This window comes from Haemorhous mexicanus, chromosome 3 (genome assembly GCF_027477595.1).
Source record: "Haemorhous mexicanus isolate bHaeMex1 chromosome 3, bHaeMex1.pri, whole genome shotgun sequence".
Taxonomy (NCBI): Eukaryota; Metazoa; Chordata; class Aves; order Passeriformes; family Fringillidae; genus Haemorhous; species Haemorhous mexicanus.
Window position 1 is genome coordinate 93,478,298 of NC_082343.1, and position 18,530 is coordinate 93,496,827.

The 18,530-nt window shown below is 39.0% G+C and overlaps 1 protein-coding gene across 16 annotated transcripts in view; it reads left to right on the forward strand.

Moving 5' to 3' along the window:
• The window catches only part of DST (dystonin), a 288,896-nt gene that overhangs the window by 214,646 nt on the left and 55,720 nt on the right, over window positions 1-18,530 (forward strand). For 14 of the 16 annotated variants that reach the window (XM_059842688.1, XM_059842695.1, XM_059842696.1 and 11 more), the window contains 8 exons: window positions 9,555-9,716; window positions 10,782-10,952; window positions 12,238-12,404; window positions 14,603-14,762; window positions 15,011-15,337; window positions 15,512-15,596; window positions 16,761-17,002; window positions 17,974-18,180. In XM_059842688.1, the coding sequence (XP_059698671.1) occupies window positions 9,555-9,716; window positions 10,782-10,952; window positions 12,238-12,404; window positions 14,603-14,762; window positions 15,011-15,337; window positions 15,512-15,596; window positions 16,761-17,002; window positions 17,974-18,180 (1,521 nt within the window). The remainder of the gene's footprint in view (window positions 1-9,554; window positions 9,717-10,781; window positions 10,953-12,237; window positions 12,405-14,602; window positions 14,763-15,010; window positions 15,338-15,511; window positions 15,597-16,760; window positions 17,003-17,973; window positions 18,181-18,530) is intronic. The other 2 variants (XM_059842705.1, XM_059842700.1) reach the window with 1 other exon arrangement.

Here is an 18,530-nt window from a genome sequence, read left to right on the forward strand (position 1 = left end):
TGCTCCAGAGAAACTTTCCTTTGCTACAGCTTGGCAGACATTGGGAATTTTACATCTCAGCTCCCAATTCCTGCACCCCAATTCCCTCTTCACCTCTCTTCACTGTCTTGTTATCTTGCATTTCTATTTTCGAGAAACTGCATATTGTCTCTATTTGATGTCCATGTATTACCCAACTTTTATCTTCACAGTGGTGTGTATTTTAGACTCCAGTGTTCACATACCAGCCCACATTCACTTTGCTCATCTGAGTAGTTTAGGGTTTTTTTCATCTGGATGTAGGTTTCAGCATATTTAGGTTTAAGGTGTTACCTTTTGCCATTTTCTGTTCTGATACACTGGCCAGTTTTACCTCACTGAATTCCACCCTTACCTAGAAACATCCTAATAAAAAGAAAACAGGCAAAATAATCCCCATATGATATTGGGTTTTTTCTGTACTGTCTTTATCCAAAATGCACTCCAGAGTTTCTGTGTGTAGCTTTTTTAATTTGCCAGCTAGCAATCCATGTCCAGCTCAAAGAAATGCATTGTAGTGATAGTGAGTGTTAATTGAGCTTTGTTGCTGAAATAAGTACAGATATTTGCTTGGATTAGGTTCCAAGAAATGAATTTCCAGTGCTCACCAGAATGATTTATAGATGTAAGCAGTGTTTGGAAAAGATCATAAATCTCCTAGTGTCTATATAGTAGCACTGAATATTCTGAATAGCTTTGGTTTCATTCCAATATAATATTGATTCAAATGTTTGCATGACTTGTACATTAGTTGACACTTGATGATAAAGCCAAACCTTCATTGCAGGATTTGATAAGCCATGCTGTTTGATGACCTTGGAAAAGAGTCATTACATGGCTGGCCAACAGAGGGTGCATTTTGCTTGTTTAAGCCATATTGGAAAGGAAAATTAAACCAGAGAACTTTCATCTGGGAATTTCAAATGGAAGTTACTGTGAGTTTTGGTGATCTTTGAGAATGCATAAATAGAGAAAAAAATCTTGAACAAATAGTTACATTATGAGGAGATTCCATTAGACTGGGAGGATTAAAATTGAATGCCAGTCTATCCTAACAAGTCTATCTCAATTTAAAAGAGAAACAAATGGCTTTTCTGTGTATATGGTTAGTAAAACACTTTGGATATTGGAAAATAGCAACAGCTCCTGCTGTGAATGCTCTTGCTTACATTGTACAGGACTTCGGATGTAGCCAATTTGAGAGCTCTAATTTCACCACATTTCTTACATTTTCAAACATTAGGTGCAGCTTCAGGTCTTTGTTAATATGTATTTTATACAATGAATTGTATATGTACAAATATGTGTTTTATTATAAAGAAAAATGTTTCTGGAGTGTTACAAGCTGATGAGCGGATGGTAGGGAAACCCAGTTCCCTGTGTGTTGTCCCAGTATTGTAGTTCATCAGGGCATTGGACACAACACAGCAACTGAGCAGTTTGGGAGTGAGAGACCTGTGCAGACCAGTGGGGTGACAGCATCTCTGGTAATACAAGAGCTTATGTGGTAAGGAGACCAAAAAAAACCAAAACCTCTGGAGAGACATGAAGGAAAACAGTGATAGCAGCTTGTTTATATCCAGAAGTCTACTCTGGGATTGTATTTATATGAGATATTTATAAGCTTAGAAATGTGTTTTGCTCGAAGCAACTATTCTAGGCCATGCTTTTGCTTAAGATTAAAACCACAATGCCATTAAACAGGAGGTGAAGAATGATGAAAAAGTGAAGGGGTTGTTTAAATAAGTGGGAAGCAAATGCAGAAATAAAACAGCAGAGTGATGAGCCTTTGAAAAAGGAAATAGGGAGATCAGAATGGGAAATTTTACTAAGTGAGAGTGTAGTTAGTAAAGAGATACTGTGATAGCAGGAGGATAGGGATCAACTCTCCTAATACTTGGTGTCAGTGCTACTGGAGCATATCAAAATTTACAGTAAGTAACCTATCTGTTTATACTCTTTGCCCTTCCAGAGAACAGTTCTACCTGAGGCAGCAAACTGTAGGGAGACTGGATCCCACAGATCCTGCCCCACTCGTGGTGTATTTGTGTTTGCTCTCATGTTTGTGCACGTACGCAAACACATACAACCTGAAAATGTGGCTGTGGCCACAAAACCACTGTCTGGCTCCTTAGGTCTTTAGCTTCTGTGGTCAGCTACAGTCAACTTCAGTTCCTCAAGAGTAAAGCAAAAGAGTTATCCTTTATTATAGATCTATTAACATGAAATCTTCACTCTTCAGGGAAGGATCTTGTGTAATAGGCCAGAGGTAGTTTTTGTGGTTTAACCAATTTTTATGTACAAAGAGTTAGAGCTGCATGCATCTTCTTGGCATGACATTAAAACACATACTGCTTTTTAAAAGATAATCTGGCTCTGAGTTGTATTTTATATATATATTTAAAATGCATATGCATACTTGTTTTATTTATATTTCTTTGTAATGTGCTTATTCCAGTCAGTATAGAGTGTTAAATTGGAAGTAGGCGCCATCAATGTTAAGTTGTAAGTAGTTGCCATCAGTGTCAAACTGTATTTATTTACAGTGCAGTTATACAATTTACTTTCTGTAAAAGAAAATTTTCAGAGCAGTTAATTTCAAAGTAGAGCCATGACTCTTACTTCACTTCAGGAGGAGTATAATCAAATGAAGAATTTACCTCAATTAATATGAAATACACAAAACAGTACTAATTAACTTGGCTTTGTAAGACACTTTCTACCCCAAAGTTTGTATGCAGAGTGTAGATTAGTCCTGAAAGGAAATTTCAGTAAATTAGGTTTGTTAAGGTACACTGAGTCCGCCACCATTCTTCAAAAGCAAAACAAAAAAGAATTGTGCAAACGGAGTGAGCCAAACACTCTGGGTTTCAGTAGCTGCACAATGCTAGAATGTTTGCAGTTGGAGAAGCATTTACAGCTTGTTTCTCTCTGAAATAGAAAAAGAACTCAAAGTTGAATTATTTTATGTCATTCTTCTTAGTAAAACCAACATGTCACTGTTACAGTTTTCATGAGTATGTGGTTCATTTGATTTTTGCTTTTATTTTTGGATTTAAAGTAGATATAATCATTAGAGGTTGCCTTCTAGTTGGACTTTATGGGAATTTTTAGGTAGCCTGAGTATTCCTGCCAATAAGCTTGAACTAAGATTTTAATTAGCTTATGTTATAGAACCACAGAATTGTTTAGGTTGGAAAAGACCTTTAAGAACATTGGGTCCAATGTTAACTCAGCACTGCCAAGTCCACTGTTAGCCATGTCCCTAAATGCCACATCTACATGTCCTGTTAGTTATGTAGAGGGTGTCAGTCCTCTGATTTTTGCTTTGAAGGCAAATCATGTTGAAGGCATAGTCAGAAGTTTCTCTTTAAGTTTCTCTTTGAGCTAAGTGTTGCACATCCCATGCACTGTTTGCAACCCCTAGAATAAGATACTAAAATCTTCCGTGGGATTTACTACACTTACGGTCTGTATTGGAAAGCAAAGGTAATATAAGCAAGTATGAAAATTTTTTTAAGAATTGTGTTTTGAAAGTGATTTATCTATCATGAAAGTCTTCAGCAGAAACAATGAAATATGGTAAACTATTTTTAAACTGTTAAAATAATTTTGCTGTTGAACAAATACAGACCAATTTCAGCGATGCACTTTGCCTACAAAATCATGCATCACTTTCTGAATTCAGCAGGGATCCTATCTGGTTTTGGTTGTTTTGGGTGCAAATAATCATGGATGATAGGACCTTTCATCAAAAATATCTAAAATTCTTTTTGCATCTTTACCATTATAGTATATTCTCTGGTAGAGAATCCAGAGGTGATTATCTGGCATAATCCAAGTGGTATATGGCTGCTCACCAGAGAGGAGGAAGAGAGAATTTGTTTTGCATGACCTTAGTGTTTTGATGTGTAGCTGACTGTTCATTAAGTAAATCAATAAACATGAAGTGTGGTATGTTTGTATTTTTGCATACAGTGTATCCTACTTGCAGCTTCATGCAGAAAGCTCAAGCTGATTGCAGCGAATGCACTGTGTTAAGTTTCAGCACTAAGTGCCTTATGCTGTCCTTAAAGTGAAATCTGAATTGTCCCTAAAACTGATGGTTGATGTCACACCAGCAGCTCAGGTCGTGAGTGGAGCTGCTCCGTCATAGCAACTCCTCCTGTGCTGTTGGCAAGTTACCTGTGAGTCTCCCAACCCTTCCCTTCTGTGATTATGAGCTGGAAGTGTAGGTGCGAAGTGTTGAACTGTATTTAAAGGATGTCAGTTTCCAAAACTGGAATCTTTGTCCTGATAGGCTGGTTTAGGGCTCCAATAAATCCCACTGGGAAAAATAAAAAAGCTCTTTCAGATATATTTAGGTTTTCCCCCCAATATTTTAATGTTTCTTTCAGTGGGAGCTGAATTCTTCAGGAGTGGCTGCCCTGTCAGGCAGCACCAGCCTACACTCTTGCCTCAGGGCCAGTGACCAGAATGAAAATAGTCAAAACTGGACTGAACTTTGAACGTCAGGTGGAGCAATCTGTGACTATTCCAACACCTAATCTAAACACTAGGCGAGTTTGGGGGATTTCTTTTTTTCTTTTTTTTTTTTTTTTTTTAAGTAAAACAGAGGTAAAGTTTCGGTGTAACTTTGGAAAGGAAGCCTCTATTGAAATGACTGCTTCGTGAGACGGGGCGATGGCGTGCGGGCGCGGTTAAAGCCCCTCTTGCCCCCCTTCCCGGAGTTTCTCCCGGGAAGGCAGCCGGCCGGAGCGGTGTCGGCCGCTCCCCCAGCGCTCCGGAGCGGGCTGCGGCGGGAGTGATGTCACCGCCGGGCGGGCGGCGGAGCCACCCCGCCGCCTGCCCTCCCAGCCCCCTGCACGGCACCGGGCGAGAAGCGAAGGCGCGGGCGGCTGAGCAGATACGGAGGCGGCGGGGAGGGCCGGAGGGAGGGGAGCCCCCGGAGCAGCGCTCCGGGCGCGGGCGGGCCTGTGGCAGATGTTTGCTGAGAGCGGAGCGGGGCGTTCCTGGCGGCTGGAGCGGGGCGAGCCGGGGCGCGGGGCGGCCGCGCCGGGCGGGACGCGCCGGCGCTGCTCGGCGGGGGTTTCCCTCCCTCCCTCCTTCCCTCGGCTCCTTAGCAGCTGCGCCTCAGAAATGAGGAGGAGGCGAGGGCAGCCCGCTAGCTGCAGCTTGTAGTCGGGACCTGCCGAATGTAAACCTGCCGTGCCTTCGGGGAACGCGCCACGCTTGCTCGGCTCTGCAGCCGCCTTAAAGAGCTCTCCAGGATGGCATCGGGAGAATCGGTCTGAAACATTCGTCTTCCGACGGGCTGCTGAAAGGACGCATTGGCTTGACTGCTAGAAAGTGATGTTTTCCTGTGGGACTTGTGGAGGCACCGCAAACAAGCCTGTTACAAGAGGAGGATAAGCTGCCTTTCAGATCAAGGTTATTTATAGCTACTGCCAAAAAAGTAAAGGGCTGTTTTATTATTCTTACTGTTCTGGATTTAACTTATTTCCCCCCACACCCCAGGATTTTCTCTGTGCCTTGGTCAGGACCATACAAGTCACTGTGGATTCTGTCTTTTTAAGCTGCCACACCATGTTTTATTTATAAAGGAGATGGGACCCTGCAAGCCAGCTAAATGGATTACAGTTAAGCAGTCATGTACAGAAGATAATGTACTGCCTTCTGTAAGACTTGTTCATTTAAAGGCTTCTTTTGGAGATTTCAGATACAGATTCTGACCTGGAAAAGTAAATGAAGCCTTCCACTGAGTTTTTTACATATTTGGCTACTGCTGGTTTCTGCTATACTTTTTTTTTCTGTGACATTGGGACAATTCTGTTACTTTCTTACTGAAGCACTTTATATTTTGGGGGGTAGAAAGCCTCATATCCAGGTAAAGTCAAATTAAACGGATGCACTGATTATGAATGACCTCAGCCACTTCACGTCTTATGATGTATATTTTTGTATCTGTGCATCTTATGCTAAGGGCAAATTTACTATTTCTTCAGATTGCTAGTGTTTTTTAAATGTTTGCCCTGAATCTGTGAAAACGGAGGTATACTTTTGTGAATACTTTCAACATGGGGAAGCCACTTAGCAGGCCAGACTGCCTACGTCAGAATCCTCCATGTGTTGGCAAAGGGGAAGAAGACGAAGATCTAAATATTGAAGACTGCTACGTTCCCCAGAGATCTATCTATGACACCGTGCGGCTGAATGAACAGATCGATTCAGGCTCCAAGGGCAGCCTCTCCTCGAGGCATTTCACAGACCGGACCTTACCCTACAGTCACAGAACACTGGACATCAGTACTTTGTGCTCCAATGGTGCCCTTACTTCTTCCAGTGTTTTTGAGCTGCGAAGCCGCGAAGCCAACAAGTTAGATGAAAAAATGATCTTTGATGCTCTTAAGCTGAACAGCGATATAATTCGGACAGCTGGGTTACCCAAGGTGAAGTCTCACACCGAAAAGAAGGAGCACAGACGATCGTGGAGAATGCTTGTTCCACCCAGCTTTCCAGATTACACTAATAGAAGTGAAAGCTCCTTTAATGAAACTGCTGATCTGTCAGAGGCAGCTAGACTAGGCAAATGCAAATGGGGTACGAATTCTCTTACCTCGGAAGAGGATGATTCTGGTTTATGCAGCCCTCCAACAGAAAGGGAAGATAAACATGATATGCCGTTGGCAGAGGAGCAAACTCAAACACGAAGTCTGTCTTCTGCAGAAGATATCCATGTAGTAGGTCAGTTCAGACCATATATCCCAGCAATTTGCAGAGAGCAGCAAACCCCACTGCTTGCAAGCATGAGTCTCCCTGTCAGAGAAAACGGCAGACTGGCTTTGCATGACATTTTACCCTCTGGAAAAGTAAAACAAAACAGTGCCCAGACATGTGAGAGTGATCAGGAAGAGATGGAGGGGAAACACTCTCACTTACAAGATTTCAAAGAGAAAATTCTGTCACATGAAGATCCTCTTCAAGGTGATGGAAGAAGTATTACCCCTGACAAAAATGAAATGGAAAACGCATATGAAGTTCATGAAAAAACTAAAATACAAGTCACAACAGTAGAGGAGGATTATGTGGATGACATATCTCTTCATGTAGATGTTTATTACACTAATGCTGCTGTAAATACTAGTGACTTGGATTTTGCCAAATATGAAATTTTATCTGATACGGAGGAATCCAGTGTAGCATGTACAGGCTCAAATGAAATGGCATTTTCTGTTCAACAGCTTGAATTAGATAGTACTGTAAACTGCCCAAAAGTTTTCTCAGAGAGAAATAAAGGCAATATCTGGACTGCTGGCATCCAAGACACCTTGGATACAGTCTGCAATGGCCTCTTATCCAACAAGGTAACTAGAAAAGAAATCCATAGATTTGTGAAATAGTTGTAGTGTAACCATAAAGATATTTGTTTAAAACTCTTAAGTTTTGCCATCACTGCAAAATCTTAACTTTAAAAAAGATATTATTTAGGCAGATGCAATGATCAGTGCCATTTGCATAGCACATGTGGGGCGTCCAAAGTAGGTGAAATAGTCAGTGTGGGAAATGAACTGGGGGCAAAGTCTGAGGGGGTGGTTGTTACTCCAGCTGTTTGGAGCAGGGCTGTTATTGCCCAGCTGGTGCCTGTTGCTCCCGACATGGAATGCCTCCTCCGTCTCTGTCCTGGTGCTCGGTGTCTGCGCTGAGTGTGGTCGCAGGCAATGCCATTCAAGGGCAGCTACGGCCATGTGTTCATGAGCAGCCTTACTCATCAAGGTATAAGCAACAGTATCAGATGGTTGTGGTTTCCAAAGCAGGCAGATTAAAGGCTCACCGCCTCTTCTGAAAGATGCCTTTTGCATTTGTGTGCCAGAAAGCAGATCTGACGTTACGGTAGTATTTTACAAGCGCAGGATCTTGCAGTGCTTTGTGAGTGGTGGATGAGGTAAGAGAGTAAGGGAAGCTTTGTAATAAGGAAAGGGTGTTTGCTGGGTCTGTAATTTTTTTCTTCCCACTCTGGTTGAAATCTGAGATACTTCAAGCTTTGTTGCTAAGTTGTTCTGGTAAACTTTAGCCTCAGCAATAATTGTAATTTATTTTAAGCTTCTCTCCACAAAGAATGTGTGCATTTTTAAAGGGCAGATTATGTAGATCAGTCCTCTCTGTGGTAGGACGTTGTTCTCAAACGATGAGACTTTATAGCACATAAAAGAAGAATTTGTTATTGATTCTGTGTTGAAATATTATTCTGCCTCCTCCTTACCCTGCAGTCAAGAAAAACACATGCATTTTCCTTCTTCTAGGAGCAGCCAACTCATTGCACGCTCTCAGTTTTCATGTAACCACAGTCTTAGAGGTTTTAGGGGTTTTTTTTGTCTGTAGGAACAAATCTCTTAGGGATGCTCAATTTATTTTACCCTTCATGTTTAGTGTATTTGCAGTAACTGCTAGATTAACTTGTCAAGCTGGTGGAAGTGTGCTCAGCCACCTGAGGTCTGCAGGTTTAAAAGCAATCACTTGCCACAGTGTGTTTGGTGCAAAAGAGGAGAGTTGCTGGTACATTCAGAGTGATCTCTGCTTTTCAGGATGCTGAGAAAGGTTGCTTTGAATGCACTAAGTGTACACCAAAACTGTTACTGAATGCTGCTATAGAAATTGAAGGATTTAGGGTCAAAAGTTGAGCATTCTTTAGCATTGTTTATTCATCGGTTATTTTTCACTGGCCTGTGTAATTAATTCAGGGGCTTCAGGCCATTTTCTGATCTCATTGACACTTGTGTCAGTGCAGCTTAATGCTGCTGAATACAAATGGAGATTTACGTTGCTGGTGCTAATGGTAATCATCTGGCTCTGAAAAAGCCTAAATACCTGCAGGAGTAAAATAAACTGAACAAAACTGTTCAGACTGTTGTTGGGCACGGTCAAAGCCTTGGCAATTAGCAAGAGTATCCTTTGAATGAAAGCCCATTTTCCTGGGTGTCTGCCGGGATACTGTTTCAACAGCATCTGTAGTGCCTCTTCCTCACTTGTTACCATTGTAATCTCCTTAACAGATCTTAAAATATCTCTTCCTTCACAGTTTCTTTGACTTAAAACTTTGGTTTTAGTCCTATTTTGGAAAAATACCCACTTGTCTCTCTTGGTCTGTGCCATTTTTTGTTTGATTTTATTGATATATAATTAAACAGGTGAGTTTGTCCAGTCTTTTTTTTTTTCCCCCTCTATCAGAAGTTTGTTCAACCCCCTAAACTTTCACCGCCTCCCTTTTTCTCTGTCCCTTTCCTTCCTATCTAAAAGTACTAATGGAAATGTGTGCCATTTCCCCTTCTATGATGTATTGAATTTACTCTGTTTAGATTGAGTCTATTCTGTTTAGGTTTATTAATGCTTTTTTAGGAAGGGCCTGACAAGGAATGGCTTCCTTTGTTCTAGACACCAGTTTTAAGTAACATTTCTGTTGCATACTGTCATGTAAACATTATGTGGATTTTATGACAGAAGTTACCATGTTTCATGTCTGTCTTGGGTTTCAACTGCAGGTATTCCAGAAAGAAGAAATTGAACCCTTGCAAGTAAAACAGCAGGAAGTAAATTGGTTGGGTCAGGGCCTTATTCAGAGTGCTGCTAAAAGTACCAGCACAGAAAATCTTGAACACGACCTTGAAGATGTCAACACCCGATGGAAGACTCTTAATAAGAAGGTTATTATCTTGTATACTATCCTGCTTTTGTTGTGTTCTGCCTTTTGATTATTTGCTTGCTGATGTCTTTCAAAATACAGGAAATTAAATGTTCACTAAGAATATGAATTGTATTTACTTTACACAACCACTTTGTTTGTAATTCTAAGGATAAGATTTATATTGCTAAAAGCCAGAGGTGTTGCTGTCATTTATAAGGTTTTGCCAAACTTTCTCTAGGTCTGTTACGGATTTTTTTATTCAGGAAAGACTCACAGAATCATGAAATGGTTGGGGTTGGAAGGGATCCCTGGAGATCCAGTCCCACTTTCAGCCATTGTTTGCATGTTTTTTCTGCTTGTTGCATTTGCTCATGTACACTGTTGTACCTGCACAGTGCACAGAGCAATGACAAAGCCCAGCTTTTTGTGACTGGTGGAATGTTTCCTTTACAGCACCTTAAGGATTGTATTGCTTGGGGCATCAGAAAGTACCACTGCTTTGAAAGGCTGGCTGTAGATGTTTTTCTGTACTTTTCACAAGTCTTCCTTCAGCAGTAGCTGCTGTTGGGAAATGGAAAGGGCAGGGAGTAAAAATGGTGCTCATCTTCTTCTGCTCTCTTCCTGAAAGAGTGATGCAGCAGAACCAGATACACCTGTGGTTCACATATTTGCCTTCTCCTTTCCTATTTTTATTTCTCATTGATGGCATTATTGGGCCTTATTAAGAGCTGTTACTTTGAAATCCTGGCTCATTCTTTCTATAAGGAAGATAAAGACCATCTGAAATGCAAGCATCCCGTCAGTATATTTCATAATACTGTAGCTGCATAAAGCTGTAGTTACTTGTAAGGAATTACTAGAGCAGGCTGATTTAGTGGGAGTCAGTCTGTTCTTTTCTTTGGATGTCTTCAGCCCCAGCCCCTATTCATTAATCCAGATTCATGCTGAATTGTGACATAGTGCTGTTATGAATAGTTACAAAAAACAAGAGTTTGATATTGACAATATTCTACAGATTTTGAAAAATTATTTCACAGAAATAAAATGAATAGGTGAGATATATTGAATGAATACTGTTTTTCAGGTTGCTCAGCGTGCTGCACAATTGCAGGAAGCCCTCCTCCACTGTGGGAGATTTCAGGATGCCCTTGAATCTCTGCTTAGCTGGCTCATTGATACAGAAGATCTTGTGGCTAATCAGAAACCACCATCTGCTGAATTCAAAGTTGTCAAGGCCCAAATACAAGAACAGAAGGTAAGTGAAATGGTTTCAGAATCTCTCTCCTTCCACTGGACCAATGAGAATAAATTCCCAGTCTTTGGCAAAGCATAATACCTATTCAAGTGTATTATATTACACTGGGGTGTGCTGAGGTGTTTAAAGGAGCCATCTGTTCAAAACTCAAGACTTTGTCAAGGGTTGGGAGGAGTGCTCATCTTCTTGGATACAACACAGAGTGATACTGTGCAATCTGAGCTCTGGTTTATTAACATTATCTGGAAAGGATGTTAAAGATCCATTGGAAAAAGAGAAAGCATAAAATCCAGTATTTGGACATTTGAAAGGGAGGAAATAAAACCTAGTAAACTTTCATTCGAGTACTACCAAGATAAGATTGCAGATTATGGACTTAAAACCTTGGCTCTTGATCTTCATGTGATCGTTATTGGTAATTAGTTGGAATCCCATTGGGAAGTGGCCTGTGCTAATGTAGAAACTCTATCTGTGTCATCAACTTTGGAATATTTTAATAGTGGTTATAGAAAAAGTAATGATAATGTAGCTGATGAAATGTACAATTCATGCAGTAGGACTGTGTGGCCCACTGCCACCCCAGGATTTAATATGAAGTAATATAAAGGCCAGTACAGGTTGTCGTCCTGGGATACCTGTGCTGGCTAAATGTTAAAGTTACCAAAGGTACCTGGGGAATGGAGGAAGGGAGGATTGCAGGCAGAGGCACATTTTATTCTTCACAGAGGAGCTAATGTGCTACGCTAGACTAGTGAACTCAACTGTATCTCATATAAGTGATGAGTTGATTTAGTTTTAGTATCCATTTTCCTATCTCTCTATGTATCCAGATTACCTCTGTGATGCCAAATCTGGCAGGGCATGCAGTTTCCCCATAAATGTTCCTATAAAATGTATCTTAATTCTAGATGGCTGGATTCCCCCAGGGGTGCTATGTAGAACTTTGTCCTCTATGTGTTCACTTTTTGGGCTGCCACACATCCTTACCTCAGAGAAACCAGGGTTGTTGTTTGGGCTTTGTGAAGCTCCGGTGTTCTTAGGAAAACAACGAAGAAACTAAAATGAGTCTGTGTTGGTCAGGGAAGGGGTTGATGTGTGTTATGCGTGTCTCTGGTTAGCTTTGTTCACATTTTTATCACAATATAGGCATTGTGATTTAGTTTTTGGTGTTGTGGGGTTTTTTTGTTTGTTTTGTTTTAAGGGCTTTTCAAGAAGTCTACTGTTGTTACATTTGCATTATTGCAATATTTCTTAATAACCTGGTGCTGGATTGCTGTCTCTCCAGCTCCTGCAGAGGCTTCTGGATGACCGCAAGCCGACTGTTGAGGCAATCAAGCGCGAAGGGGAGAAAATTGCAGAGTCAGCAGAGCCTGCTGATAGAGTGAAAATCCTGAAACAGCTGAGTTTCCTGGACAGTCGATGGGATACCTTGCTCAGTAAAGCTGAAACAAGGTACTTGAAATTCTTTCGTGGGTTTAAAAAATGTAGACATAGCATATGATGGATGTTTAGAAGCAGCATGTGGACCTCTGTATTGTAAGGTACTACCATGCTTTTGATTGCATTGTGTCTTGATGTTGATATAATGGGTCTTCTGAGGGAAAAGTGGAGAAAAGTGACCTGAAGAGACCAAAAGCTCTTTAAAAAATGTTTAGTCTAATGTGATAATCTGCTAGAATTAACTACATATGTATCTCTGAATATTTTATCTCTGTTGATTAGTTAGAATGTGAGTGTTTTGAGGCAAGAACCTGTTTCGTAATAGAATCAAATGCAAATTTGACACCTAACAAATAATAATGATATTCTGTTGGAACTTCGAAGTCCTGAATTGCTACAAAGAAGGGGCACTCAATTCTTTGCTTTTTTGGGTATTTTTTAAGATCATCTACATAACTAGTTTCTGCAGCTCAGAGGTCATTGTACTGTCAGTTGGAGATGTGTGCAAGGTGCTGAGCTCCCTTAGTTTTCATGGAAAAAAACGACCTTTAAAGTATATAGATATATATTCTAGCAACACAGAAAACGCTATCTCTTAAAAGACACTGATGTCCACTTCAGGTTCCAATTGGAAAAAAATCAAACCAAATCCATGCACATGGTGTCTGTGTAAACACAGACTTACATTTATGAGTTGTTGTCAATGTATAAAATACCTGTAAAGTTAGGAACTGGAAAGTGTCTTTGAATAAATCTGTATTGAAATGGTTACTGAACATGTTTTCTGGGTGGGGATTTGAGAAGGACAGTCTTTTTCAGAGTAGACAGAAGACTGCATGAGACAGCTTGGAAAAAGGCCTGTAATTGAGGGTAAGAGAGGACTTGGGAAATTGAAGAAAAATTTAAAGTGCACAGGGAAGCTTTGCAATGAAGAACAAATGGTTCTTCATTGCAAAGCCAAGTGTTGGGACTTATAGTACCATTGAACTCACCTCACTTCTGCTTTCTTCTATTCCTTCTGGTAGCCTCTCTTTAGCTGAACCTGTTTTGTTACTTCATACTAATAATAGGATTATTTAATTAGTCAACCAGTAATAGACCATTATTTCCTTTTTTTTTTTCTTCTTTTTTATTGAAGGAATCTGACTCATTAGCTGGGATAAATGTTAATGTCATGTTTAATTTAATAATATCCTCCCAGTCTGGTGATATCTAATTACAAATGAAATTGCAGCTTTTTCCAAGCCATCATTAGCTGCAAGCTTGTCTCCATTGTTCTTTGGCTGGTCTCTAGAAACGAAGAAAGAATTTGAGGATGATTTTGAAAACTGTGTAGAATACCCCACAGAGTGTTGCATGGCTAAATATGTCAAGTCTACCTTGTTTATAAGCCTTGGAAAACACATATAAATGTAGCTTTTATCTGGAACGAGATCCTCGTTTGAAAAACATTGTTGTGATGTTTTCATGTAGAACAAATCTCTCCTAAAAGCCTGCTTGAATGACATTCTTTCAGCCCTGCTTGTAGAGAAGACTTTGCTGTAATCAAGATTCTTCTCTGGCATGTAGTAATCTGAACCAGAAATGTTTTGGTTACTGCTTTTCTGTTTTGGAGGTCAAGTCTCTTCTGCTTTATTAATGTTGTCTCACTAACTTCATTGAGAGCTTTTATCCAGGACAAGAAAGGCAAATTTAGAACCAAATAATTCTGTTGTCATCATTGAAAAAATGTTTAAAGATGTTTTACTACACTGAGGAAGCATGGCAGTATGTTCTGGTTCAGTAAAGCCTTTGCCTAACTTTAAAACACATATAATAGTGATGAGAATGTAACTTTATGCTTTGAGACAGCTGGAAACTTGAGAACTATCTTAACTGGATATAAAACAATCTTTTGCTGATTTGAGTGCTAGATTATTATTTTTAGCAAAAAATATATTAATAAAGCAATATTATTTTTATTTTCAAAACTGGTATATTAGCCAAATGCCTTGGAGGTGTTTGTTTGTTTTTAATTTTATTTGATTTTTACTTTACCTTGCTTTTCATTAAGTATCATGGATATATGTCTGTTTCATTTGGTGACTGGTTCCTACAATGAGATTGAATTATTTCTGGAGTGTTTTTCAAAGGATTCAAGGGATTTTTTTTTCTTTATTAAAACTGTTTGACACTCACAAAAGATAACCATTCCTTGGGTGCATTGCTAGGAACCGTCAGCTGGAAGGCATCTCGGTGGTAGCGCAGCAGTTCCATGAAGCTCTGGAGCCACTGGTGGAGTGGCTGACAGCCACAGAGAAGAGGCTTGCTAATGCAGAACCCATTGGGACACAGGCTTCCAAACTGCAGCAGCAGATTTCTCAGCATAAAGTAAGATACAAACCACTCACTTGGTTTGGTCATTCTTTTTAAATGCTTCTGTAAAGCTGGCAAAGCTGTTGCACTTTACTCATTTTACCACACTGTTTCATTTTCTTTCCCTTGTAATTTAAGTTTTATACATTTATGTTGACAATATGTCCTTTTTTGTTCAATTTTTCTTGAGTTCCACCTAAATTTATTTTATGTTTTTCTGATTTTCTTTTCCATTATTCTTCGTTATTGAAAATAAAATATAGGCCCTAGAAGATGATGTCCTAGCTCACAATAAGAGTTTGCATCAGGCCATTAGTGCTGGTCAGTCTCTAAAGACTATGAGCTCCAGGGAAGATAAAGATATGGTGCAGGAAAAGCTAGATTCTGCTCAGGCACGATACATTGAAATTCAAGAGAAGAGCAACAGCAGGTCTGAACTTCTCCAGCAAGCTTACAGCAATGCTCAGATTTTTGGGGAGGACGAAGTTGAATTGATGAACTGGCTGAATGAAATCCATGATAAACTGAACAAATTGTCAGTCCAAGATTGCAACACAGAATTGCTTGAGAAACAGCACTCTGAACTACTGGTATTTTGATTTCTGTTCATTTATTATTTAATTCATGTTTTTAATTTTATTTATATCCCCATACATAATTTCTTTTTATTAATCTATTTTGTTTTAAATGCCAGTATGCTTATTCTAAATAAAAATAATAAATTTTTTTGAGTCTGTGCTAACATAAATGACCCTTATTCATAGGATCTTCAGGAAGAGATTCTTCTTAGAAAACAAGATGTTGATTTGGCTGTACAAAATGGTTTAGAGCTTCTCAAGCAAACAACAGGTGAGAACTTACATGAAACTATAATTTGTCATACTTTTTTTTCTTGTACTTGCCTAAGAAAATTAAAGTGAAGCTTGTAAATATGGTTCATATTTACTGGTTAAAGCAATCATAGTTGTTTATTTTAATAAGGTTTGAGGTCAGCCTAGGCTATGTTTTGGGGCCAATTTTACTTTTAATGTAAGTGAGCAAAAGGCCTTTTTTGCCTGCAGAGAATTTAGCCCTTGAATCCTTTTATTATTTTAAGTGGAAAATTATTCTAGTGAACCTGCATTCCATTCCTAATAGTGAGTTATGGACATTACTCATAATGGAGGGCTGTTTGGCAGTGGACACAGTAAATTCCCTGCAGGCATCCACAGATGAACAAGATATTAAACTACCTATTACTGCAAGGGGAAAGCTTCAGCCATGGGAGCTAATGCTGTGGGAAAAGTTGCATTCCAGTTATACACAATGTGTCTGTTCTGTAGATCAACATCTGTCCAGATTTTCCTATACTTAAAAAGTTCTTGAACCTTTTGAGACGTACATATGTTTATGCAGGGTGGTATTATCCTTTTCTGTTCCAAACTTTGACATGACACATATTCTATGATGAAATCTGAACATTTCTAATATTATGGCTAATAAATTTCAATGCAGTGTTTTTCTTTTAGCCTTTTGAGTTGTGTTTCAAATGGACAGAAGTGAGGTTGAGCTGTGATGTCAAAATCTACTGTAATTGAAAGTCTAGTTAGTAATTTGTAGATTTTTTTTTTGTTCTTTACATTTTCAGCAACATTTTAATGTCTTTTATTTGGCCTTTATAAGAAGTTTTGTGAATTTAAGGATGGATTTTATTAATAAAAGTGTTTCTGTTTAAAATTGGATTTAACTCCTTGCTTTGTTATAGTTTAGTAAGGCAGAAAAAAGACAGAAGGACTAATCCTGAACTGAGGTAAACTTTGTACTGCTGTGGGTTTTAGTGATGGCAGGGTAATTTACAACAGTTGAGGGTTGGCCTTGTCACCTTGTTTGGGTTATTTTATAAATTAAATACTGAGGTTTCTGTAATATGTGGAGTTTGGGATTTTAGTGTTTTTGTTGTGATTTTGTTTTGTTGGGGTTTTTTTCTTTTTAATATTTGTAATCATGGGAAATAACATTCCTTTAATATTTTAGGTGATGAAGTTGTAATTGTTCAAGATAAACTGGAAGGCATTAAAGCGAGATACAAAGATATTACAAAATTAAGCTCTGATGTATCCAAGACTTTAGAGCAGGCTCTGCAGCTTGCAGGTCAACTGCACTCAACTCATGAGGAGCTCTGCAAATGGCTTGATGAAGTAGAGATGGAGTTACTCTCATATGAAACTCAAATACCAAAGGGTGAAGAATTGAGCCAAGTACAAGAAAGACAAAAAGTAGGTTTTAGAACCTGTGAATTATTTACTGTTCTGTGATTTGGTGAGGTTTTGTGTTAATTTATGCTTGATATGAAATAATTTTTTGAATAACTAATTTTAGCATCAGACCATTTGACTAAATGTAACAGTAGTTAAGAATCAAACTCTTTTTCCAGAGTCATCTGTTATAATCACTTATGAAATTAGGCTGAGGTTTATTTTTAGCACAGAGAAGCACAACATTTTCTTCTTATTTGAGGAGCTACCTAAGACTGGGAAACTTCATAAGCTGTCAAACAAAGTTATTTTAGTTCTTTAGCTATGGTATGGATAAAATCCTGTAAAGTGTCAGCATTTTAAACATATATTACTAATTTTGTTTAACAAGATCTATTTCAAAAGAAAAAATGCAGTGTAAGCTGCATGGTATAGAAAGTGTTGAGGGTGGAAGCTTAAAAAATTTTATTACATTTCTTTAATAGATGGGATGTTCTATACAGGTAAAAGCTTGTTCCTTTGTGTGAATGTGTGCTTGAAATTTAATCCAGTCATTGCAGAAATAATTTGAATTCATCATATTTTGCTATATTGCATGCTGATTTCATTTGCTGATGATTTAGTTCTTTATGGACTTGCAGTTCACAACCATCCATTAGTTTTATTTTCTTTGGATGCTTCACAAAGTACTAACAATTCTTAGAAAAATTTCAGACAGTCATACTGAATGGAGAAATATATTTAGGTTAGATTCTGTGGAAAATTCTCTTAAGAATCACTTACCTTTCTATCAAACAACTTACAGTATCAAAAAGGTAATACAGTTTAGCTGAAAATAGGTATTCTAAGTTAGCCCTTTGGTTTGTGTGGGAAGCATTTCATTTCTGGACTCATGGAGTGGTTGAAAGAATGAAAAATCTGCAAACTTTGTATGTTCTATTCATATACTGCCATGTTTAAATGCTTTAATTGTTTTAAATGGCCTTTTACAGGAGCTGAAAAAAGAAGCAAAGAACAACAAAGGTTTAGTGGACACTCTGAATGAGGTTGGCAGTGCCTTCCTGGAGCTGGTGCCATGGAGGGCCAGAGAGGGGCTGGACAAGATGATAACGGAGGACAACGAACGTTACAGATTAGTGAGTGACACCATCTCTCAGAAGGTGGATGAGATCGATGCTGCCTTCCTGAGATCCCAGCAGGTACTGAAAACTGTTCTTTGGACAGTAACAGTCTCTGGACGTGTGTATTTGAACAAAAGCTGTCCTTTAATAATGTTGCCAAAAGTTTGTTATGCTTGAGCGGCAAAAGGCCCATTTGAATGAAATGGGACTCCAGTGTTAAAATATGAATGCCAGAAATCTGTTAATCTGTACTCTGTTGTCTCCCTTTTTGTTGATGCAAACAAAAATATTTTAGCTAAAATTGCTGTTAGTAATCTGTGGCTCCTTAAGTCAGAGTTTGCTTAAGAACTGAATGGCCCAGGTCTTTTGTACATCATGTTGTGTTAAGTAAAATATGGGCCAAGATCCCAAGCCACCTTTTCTGGAGG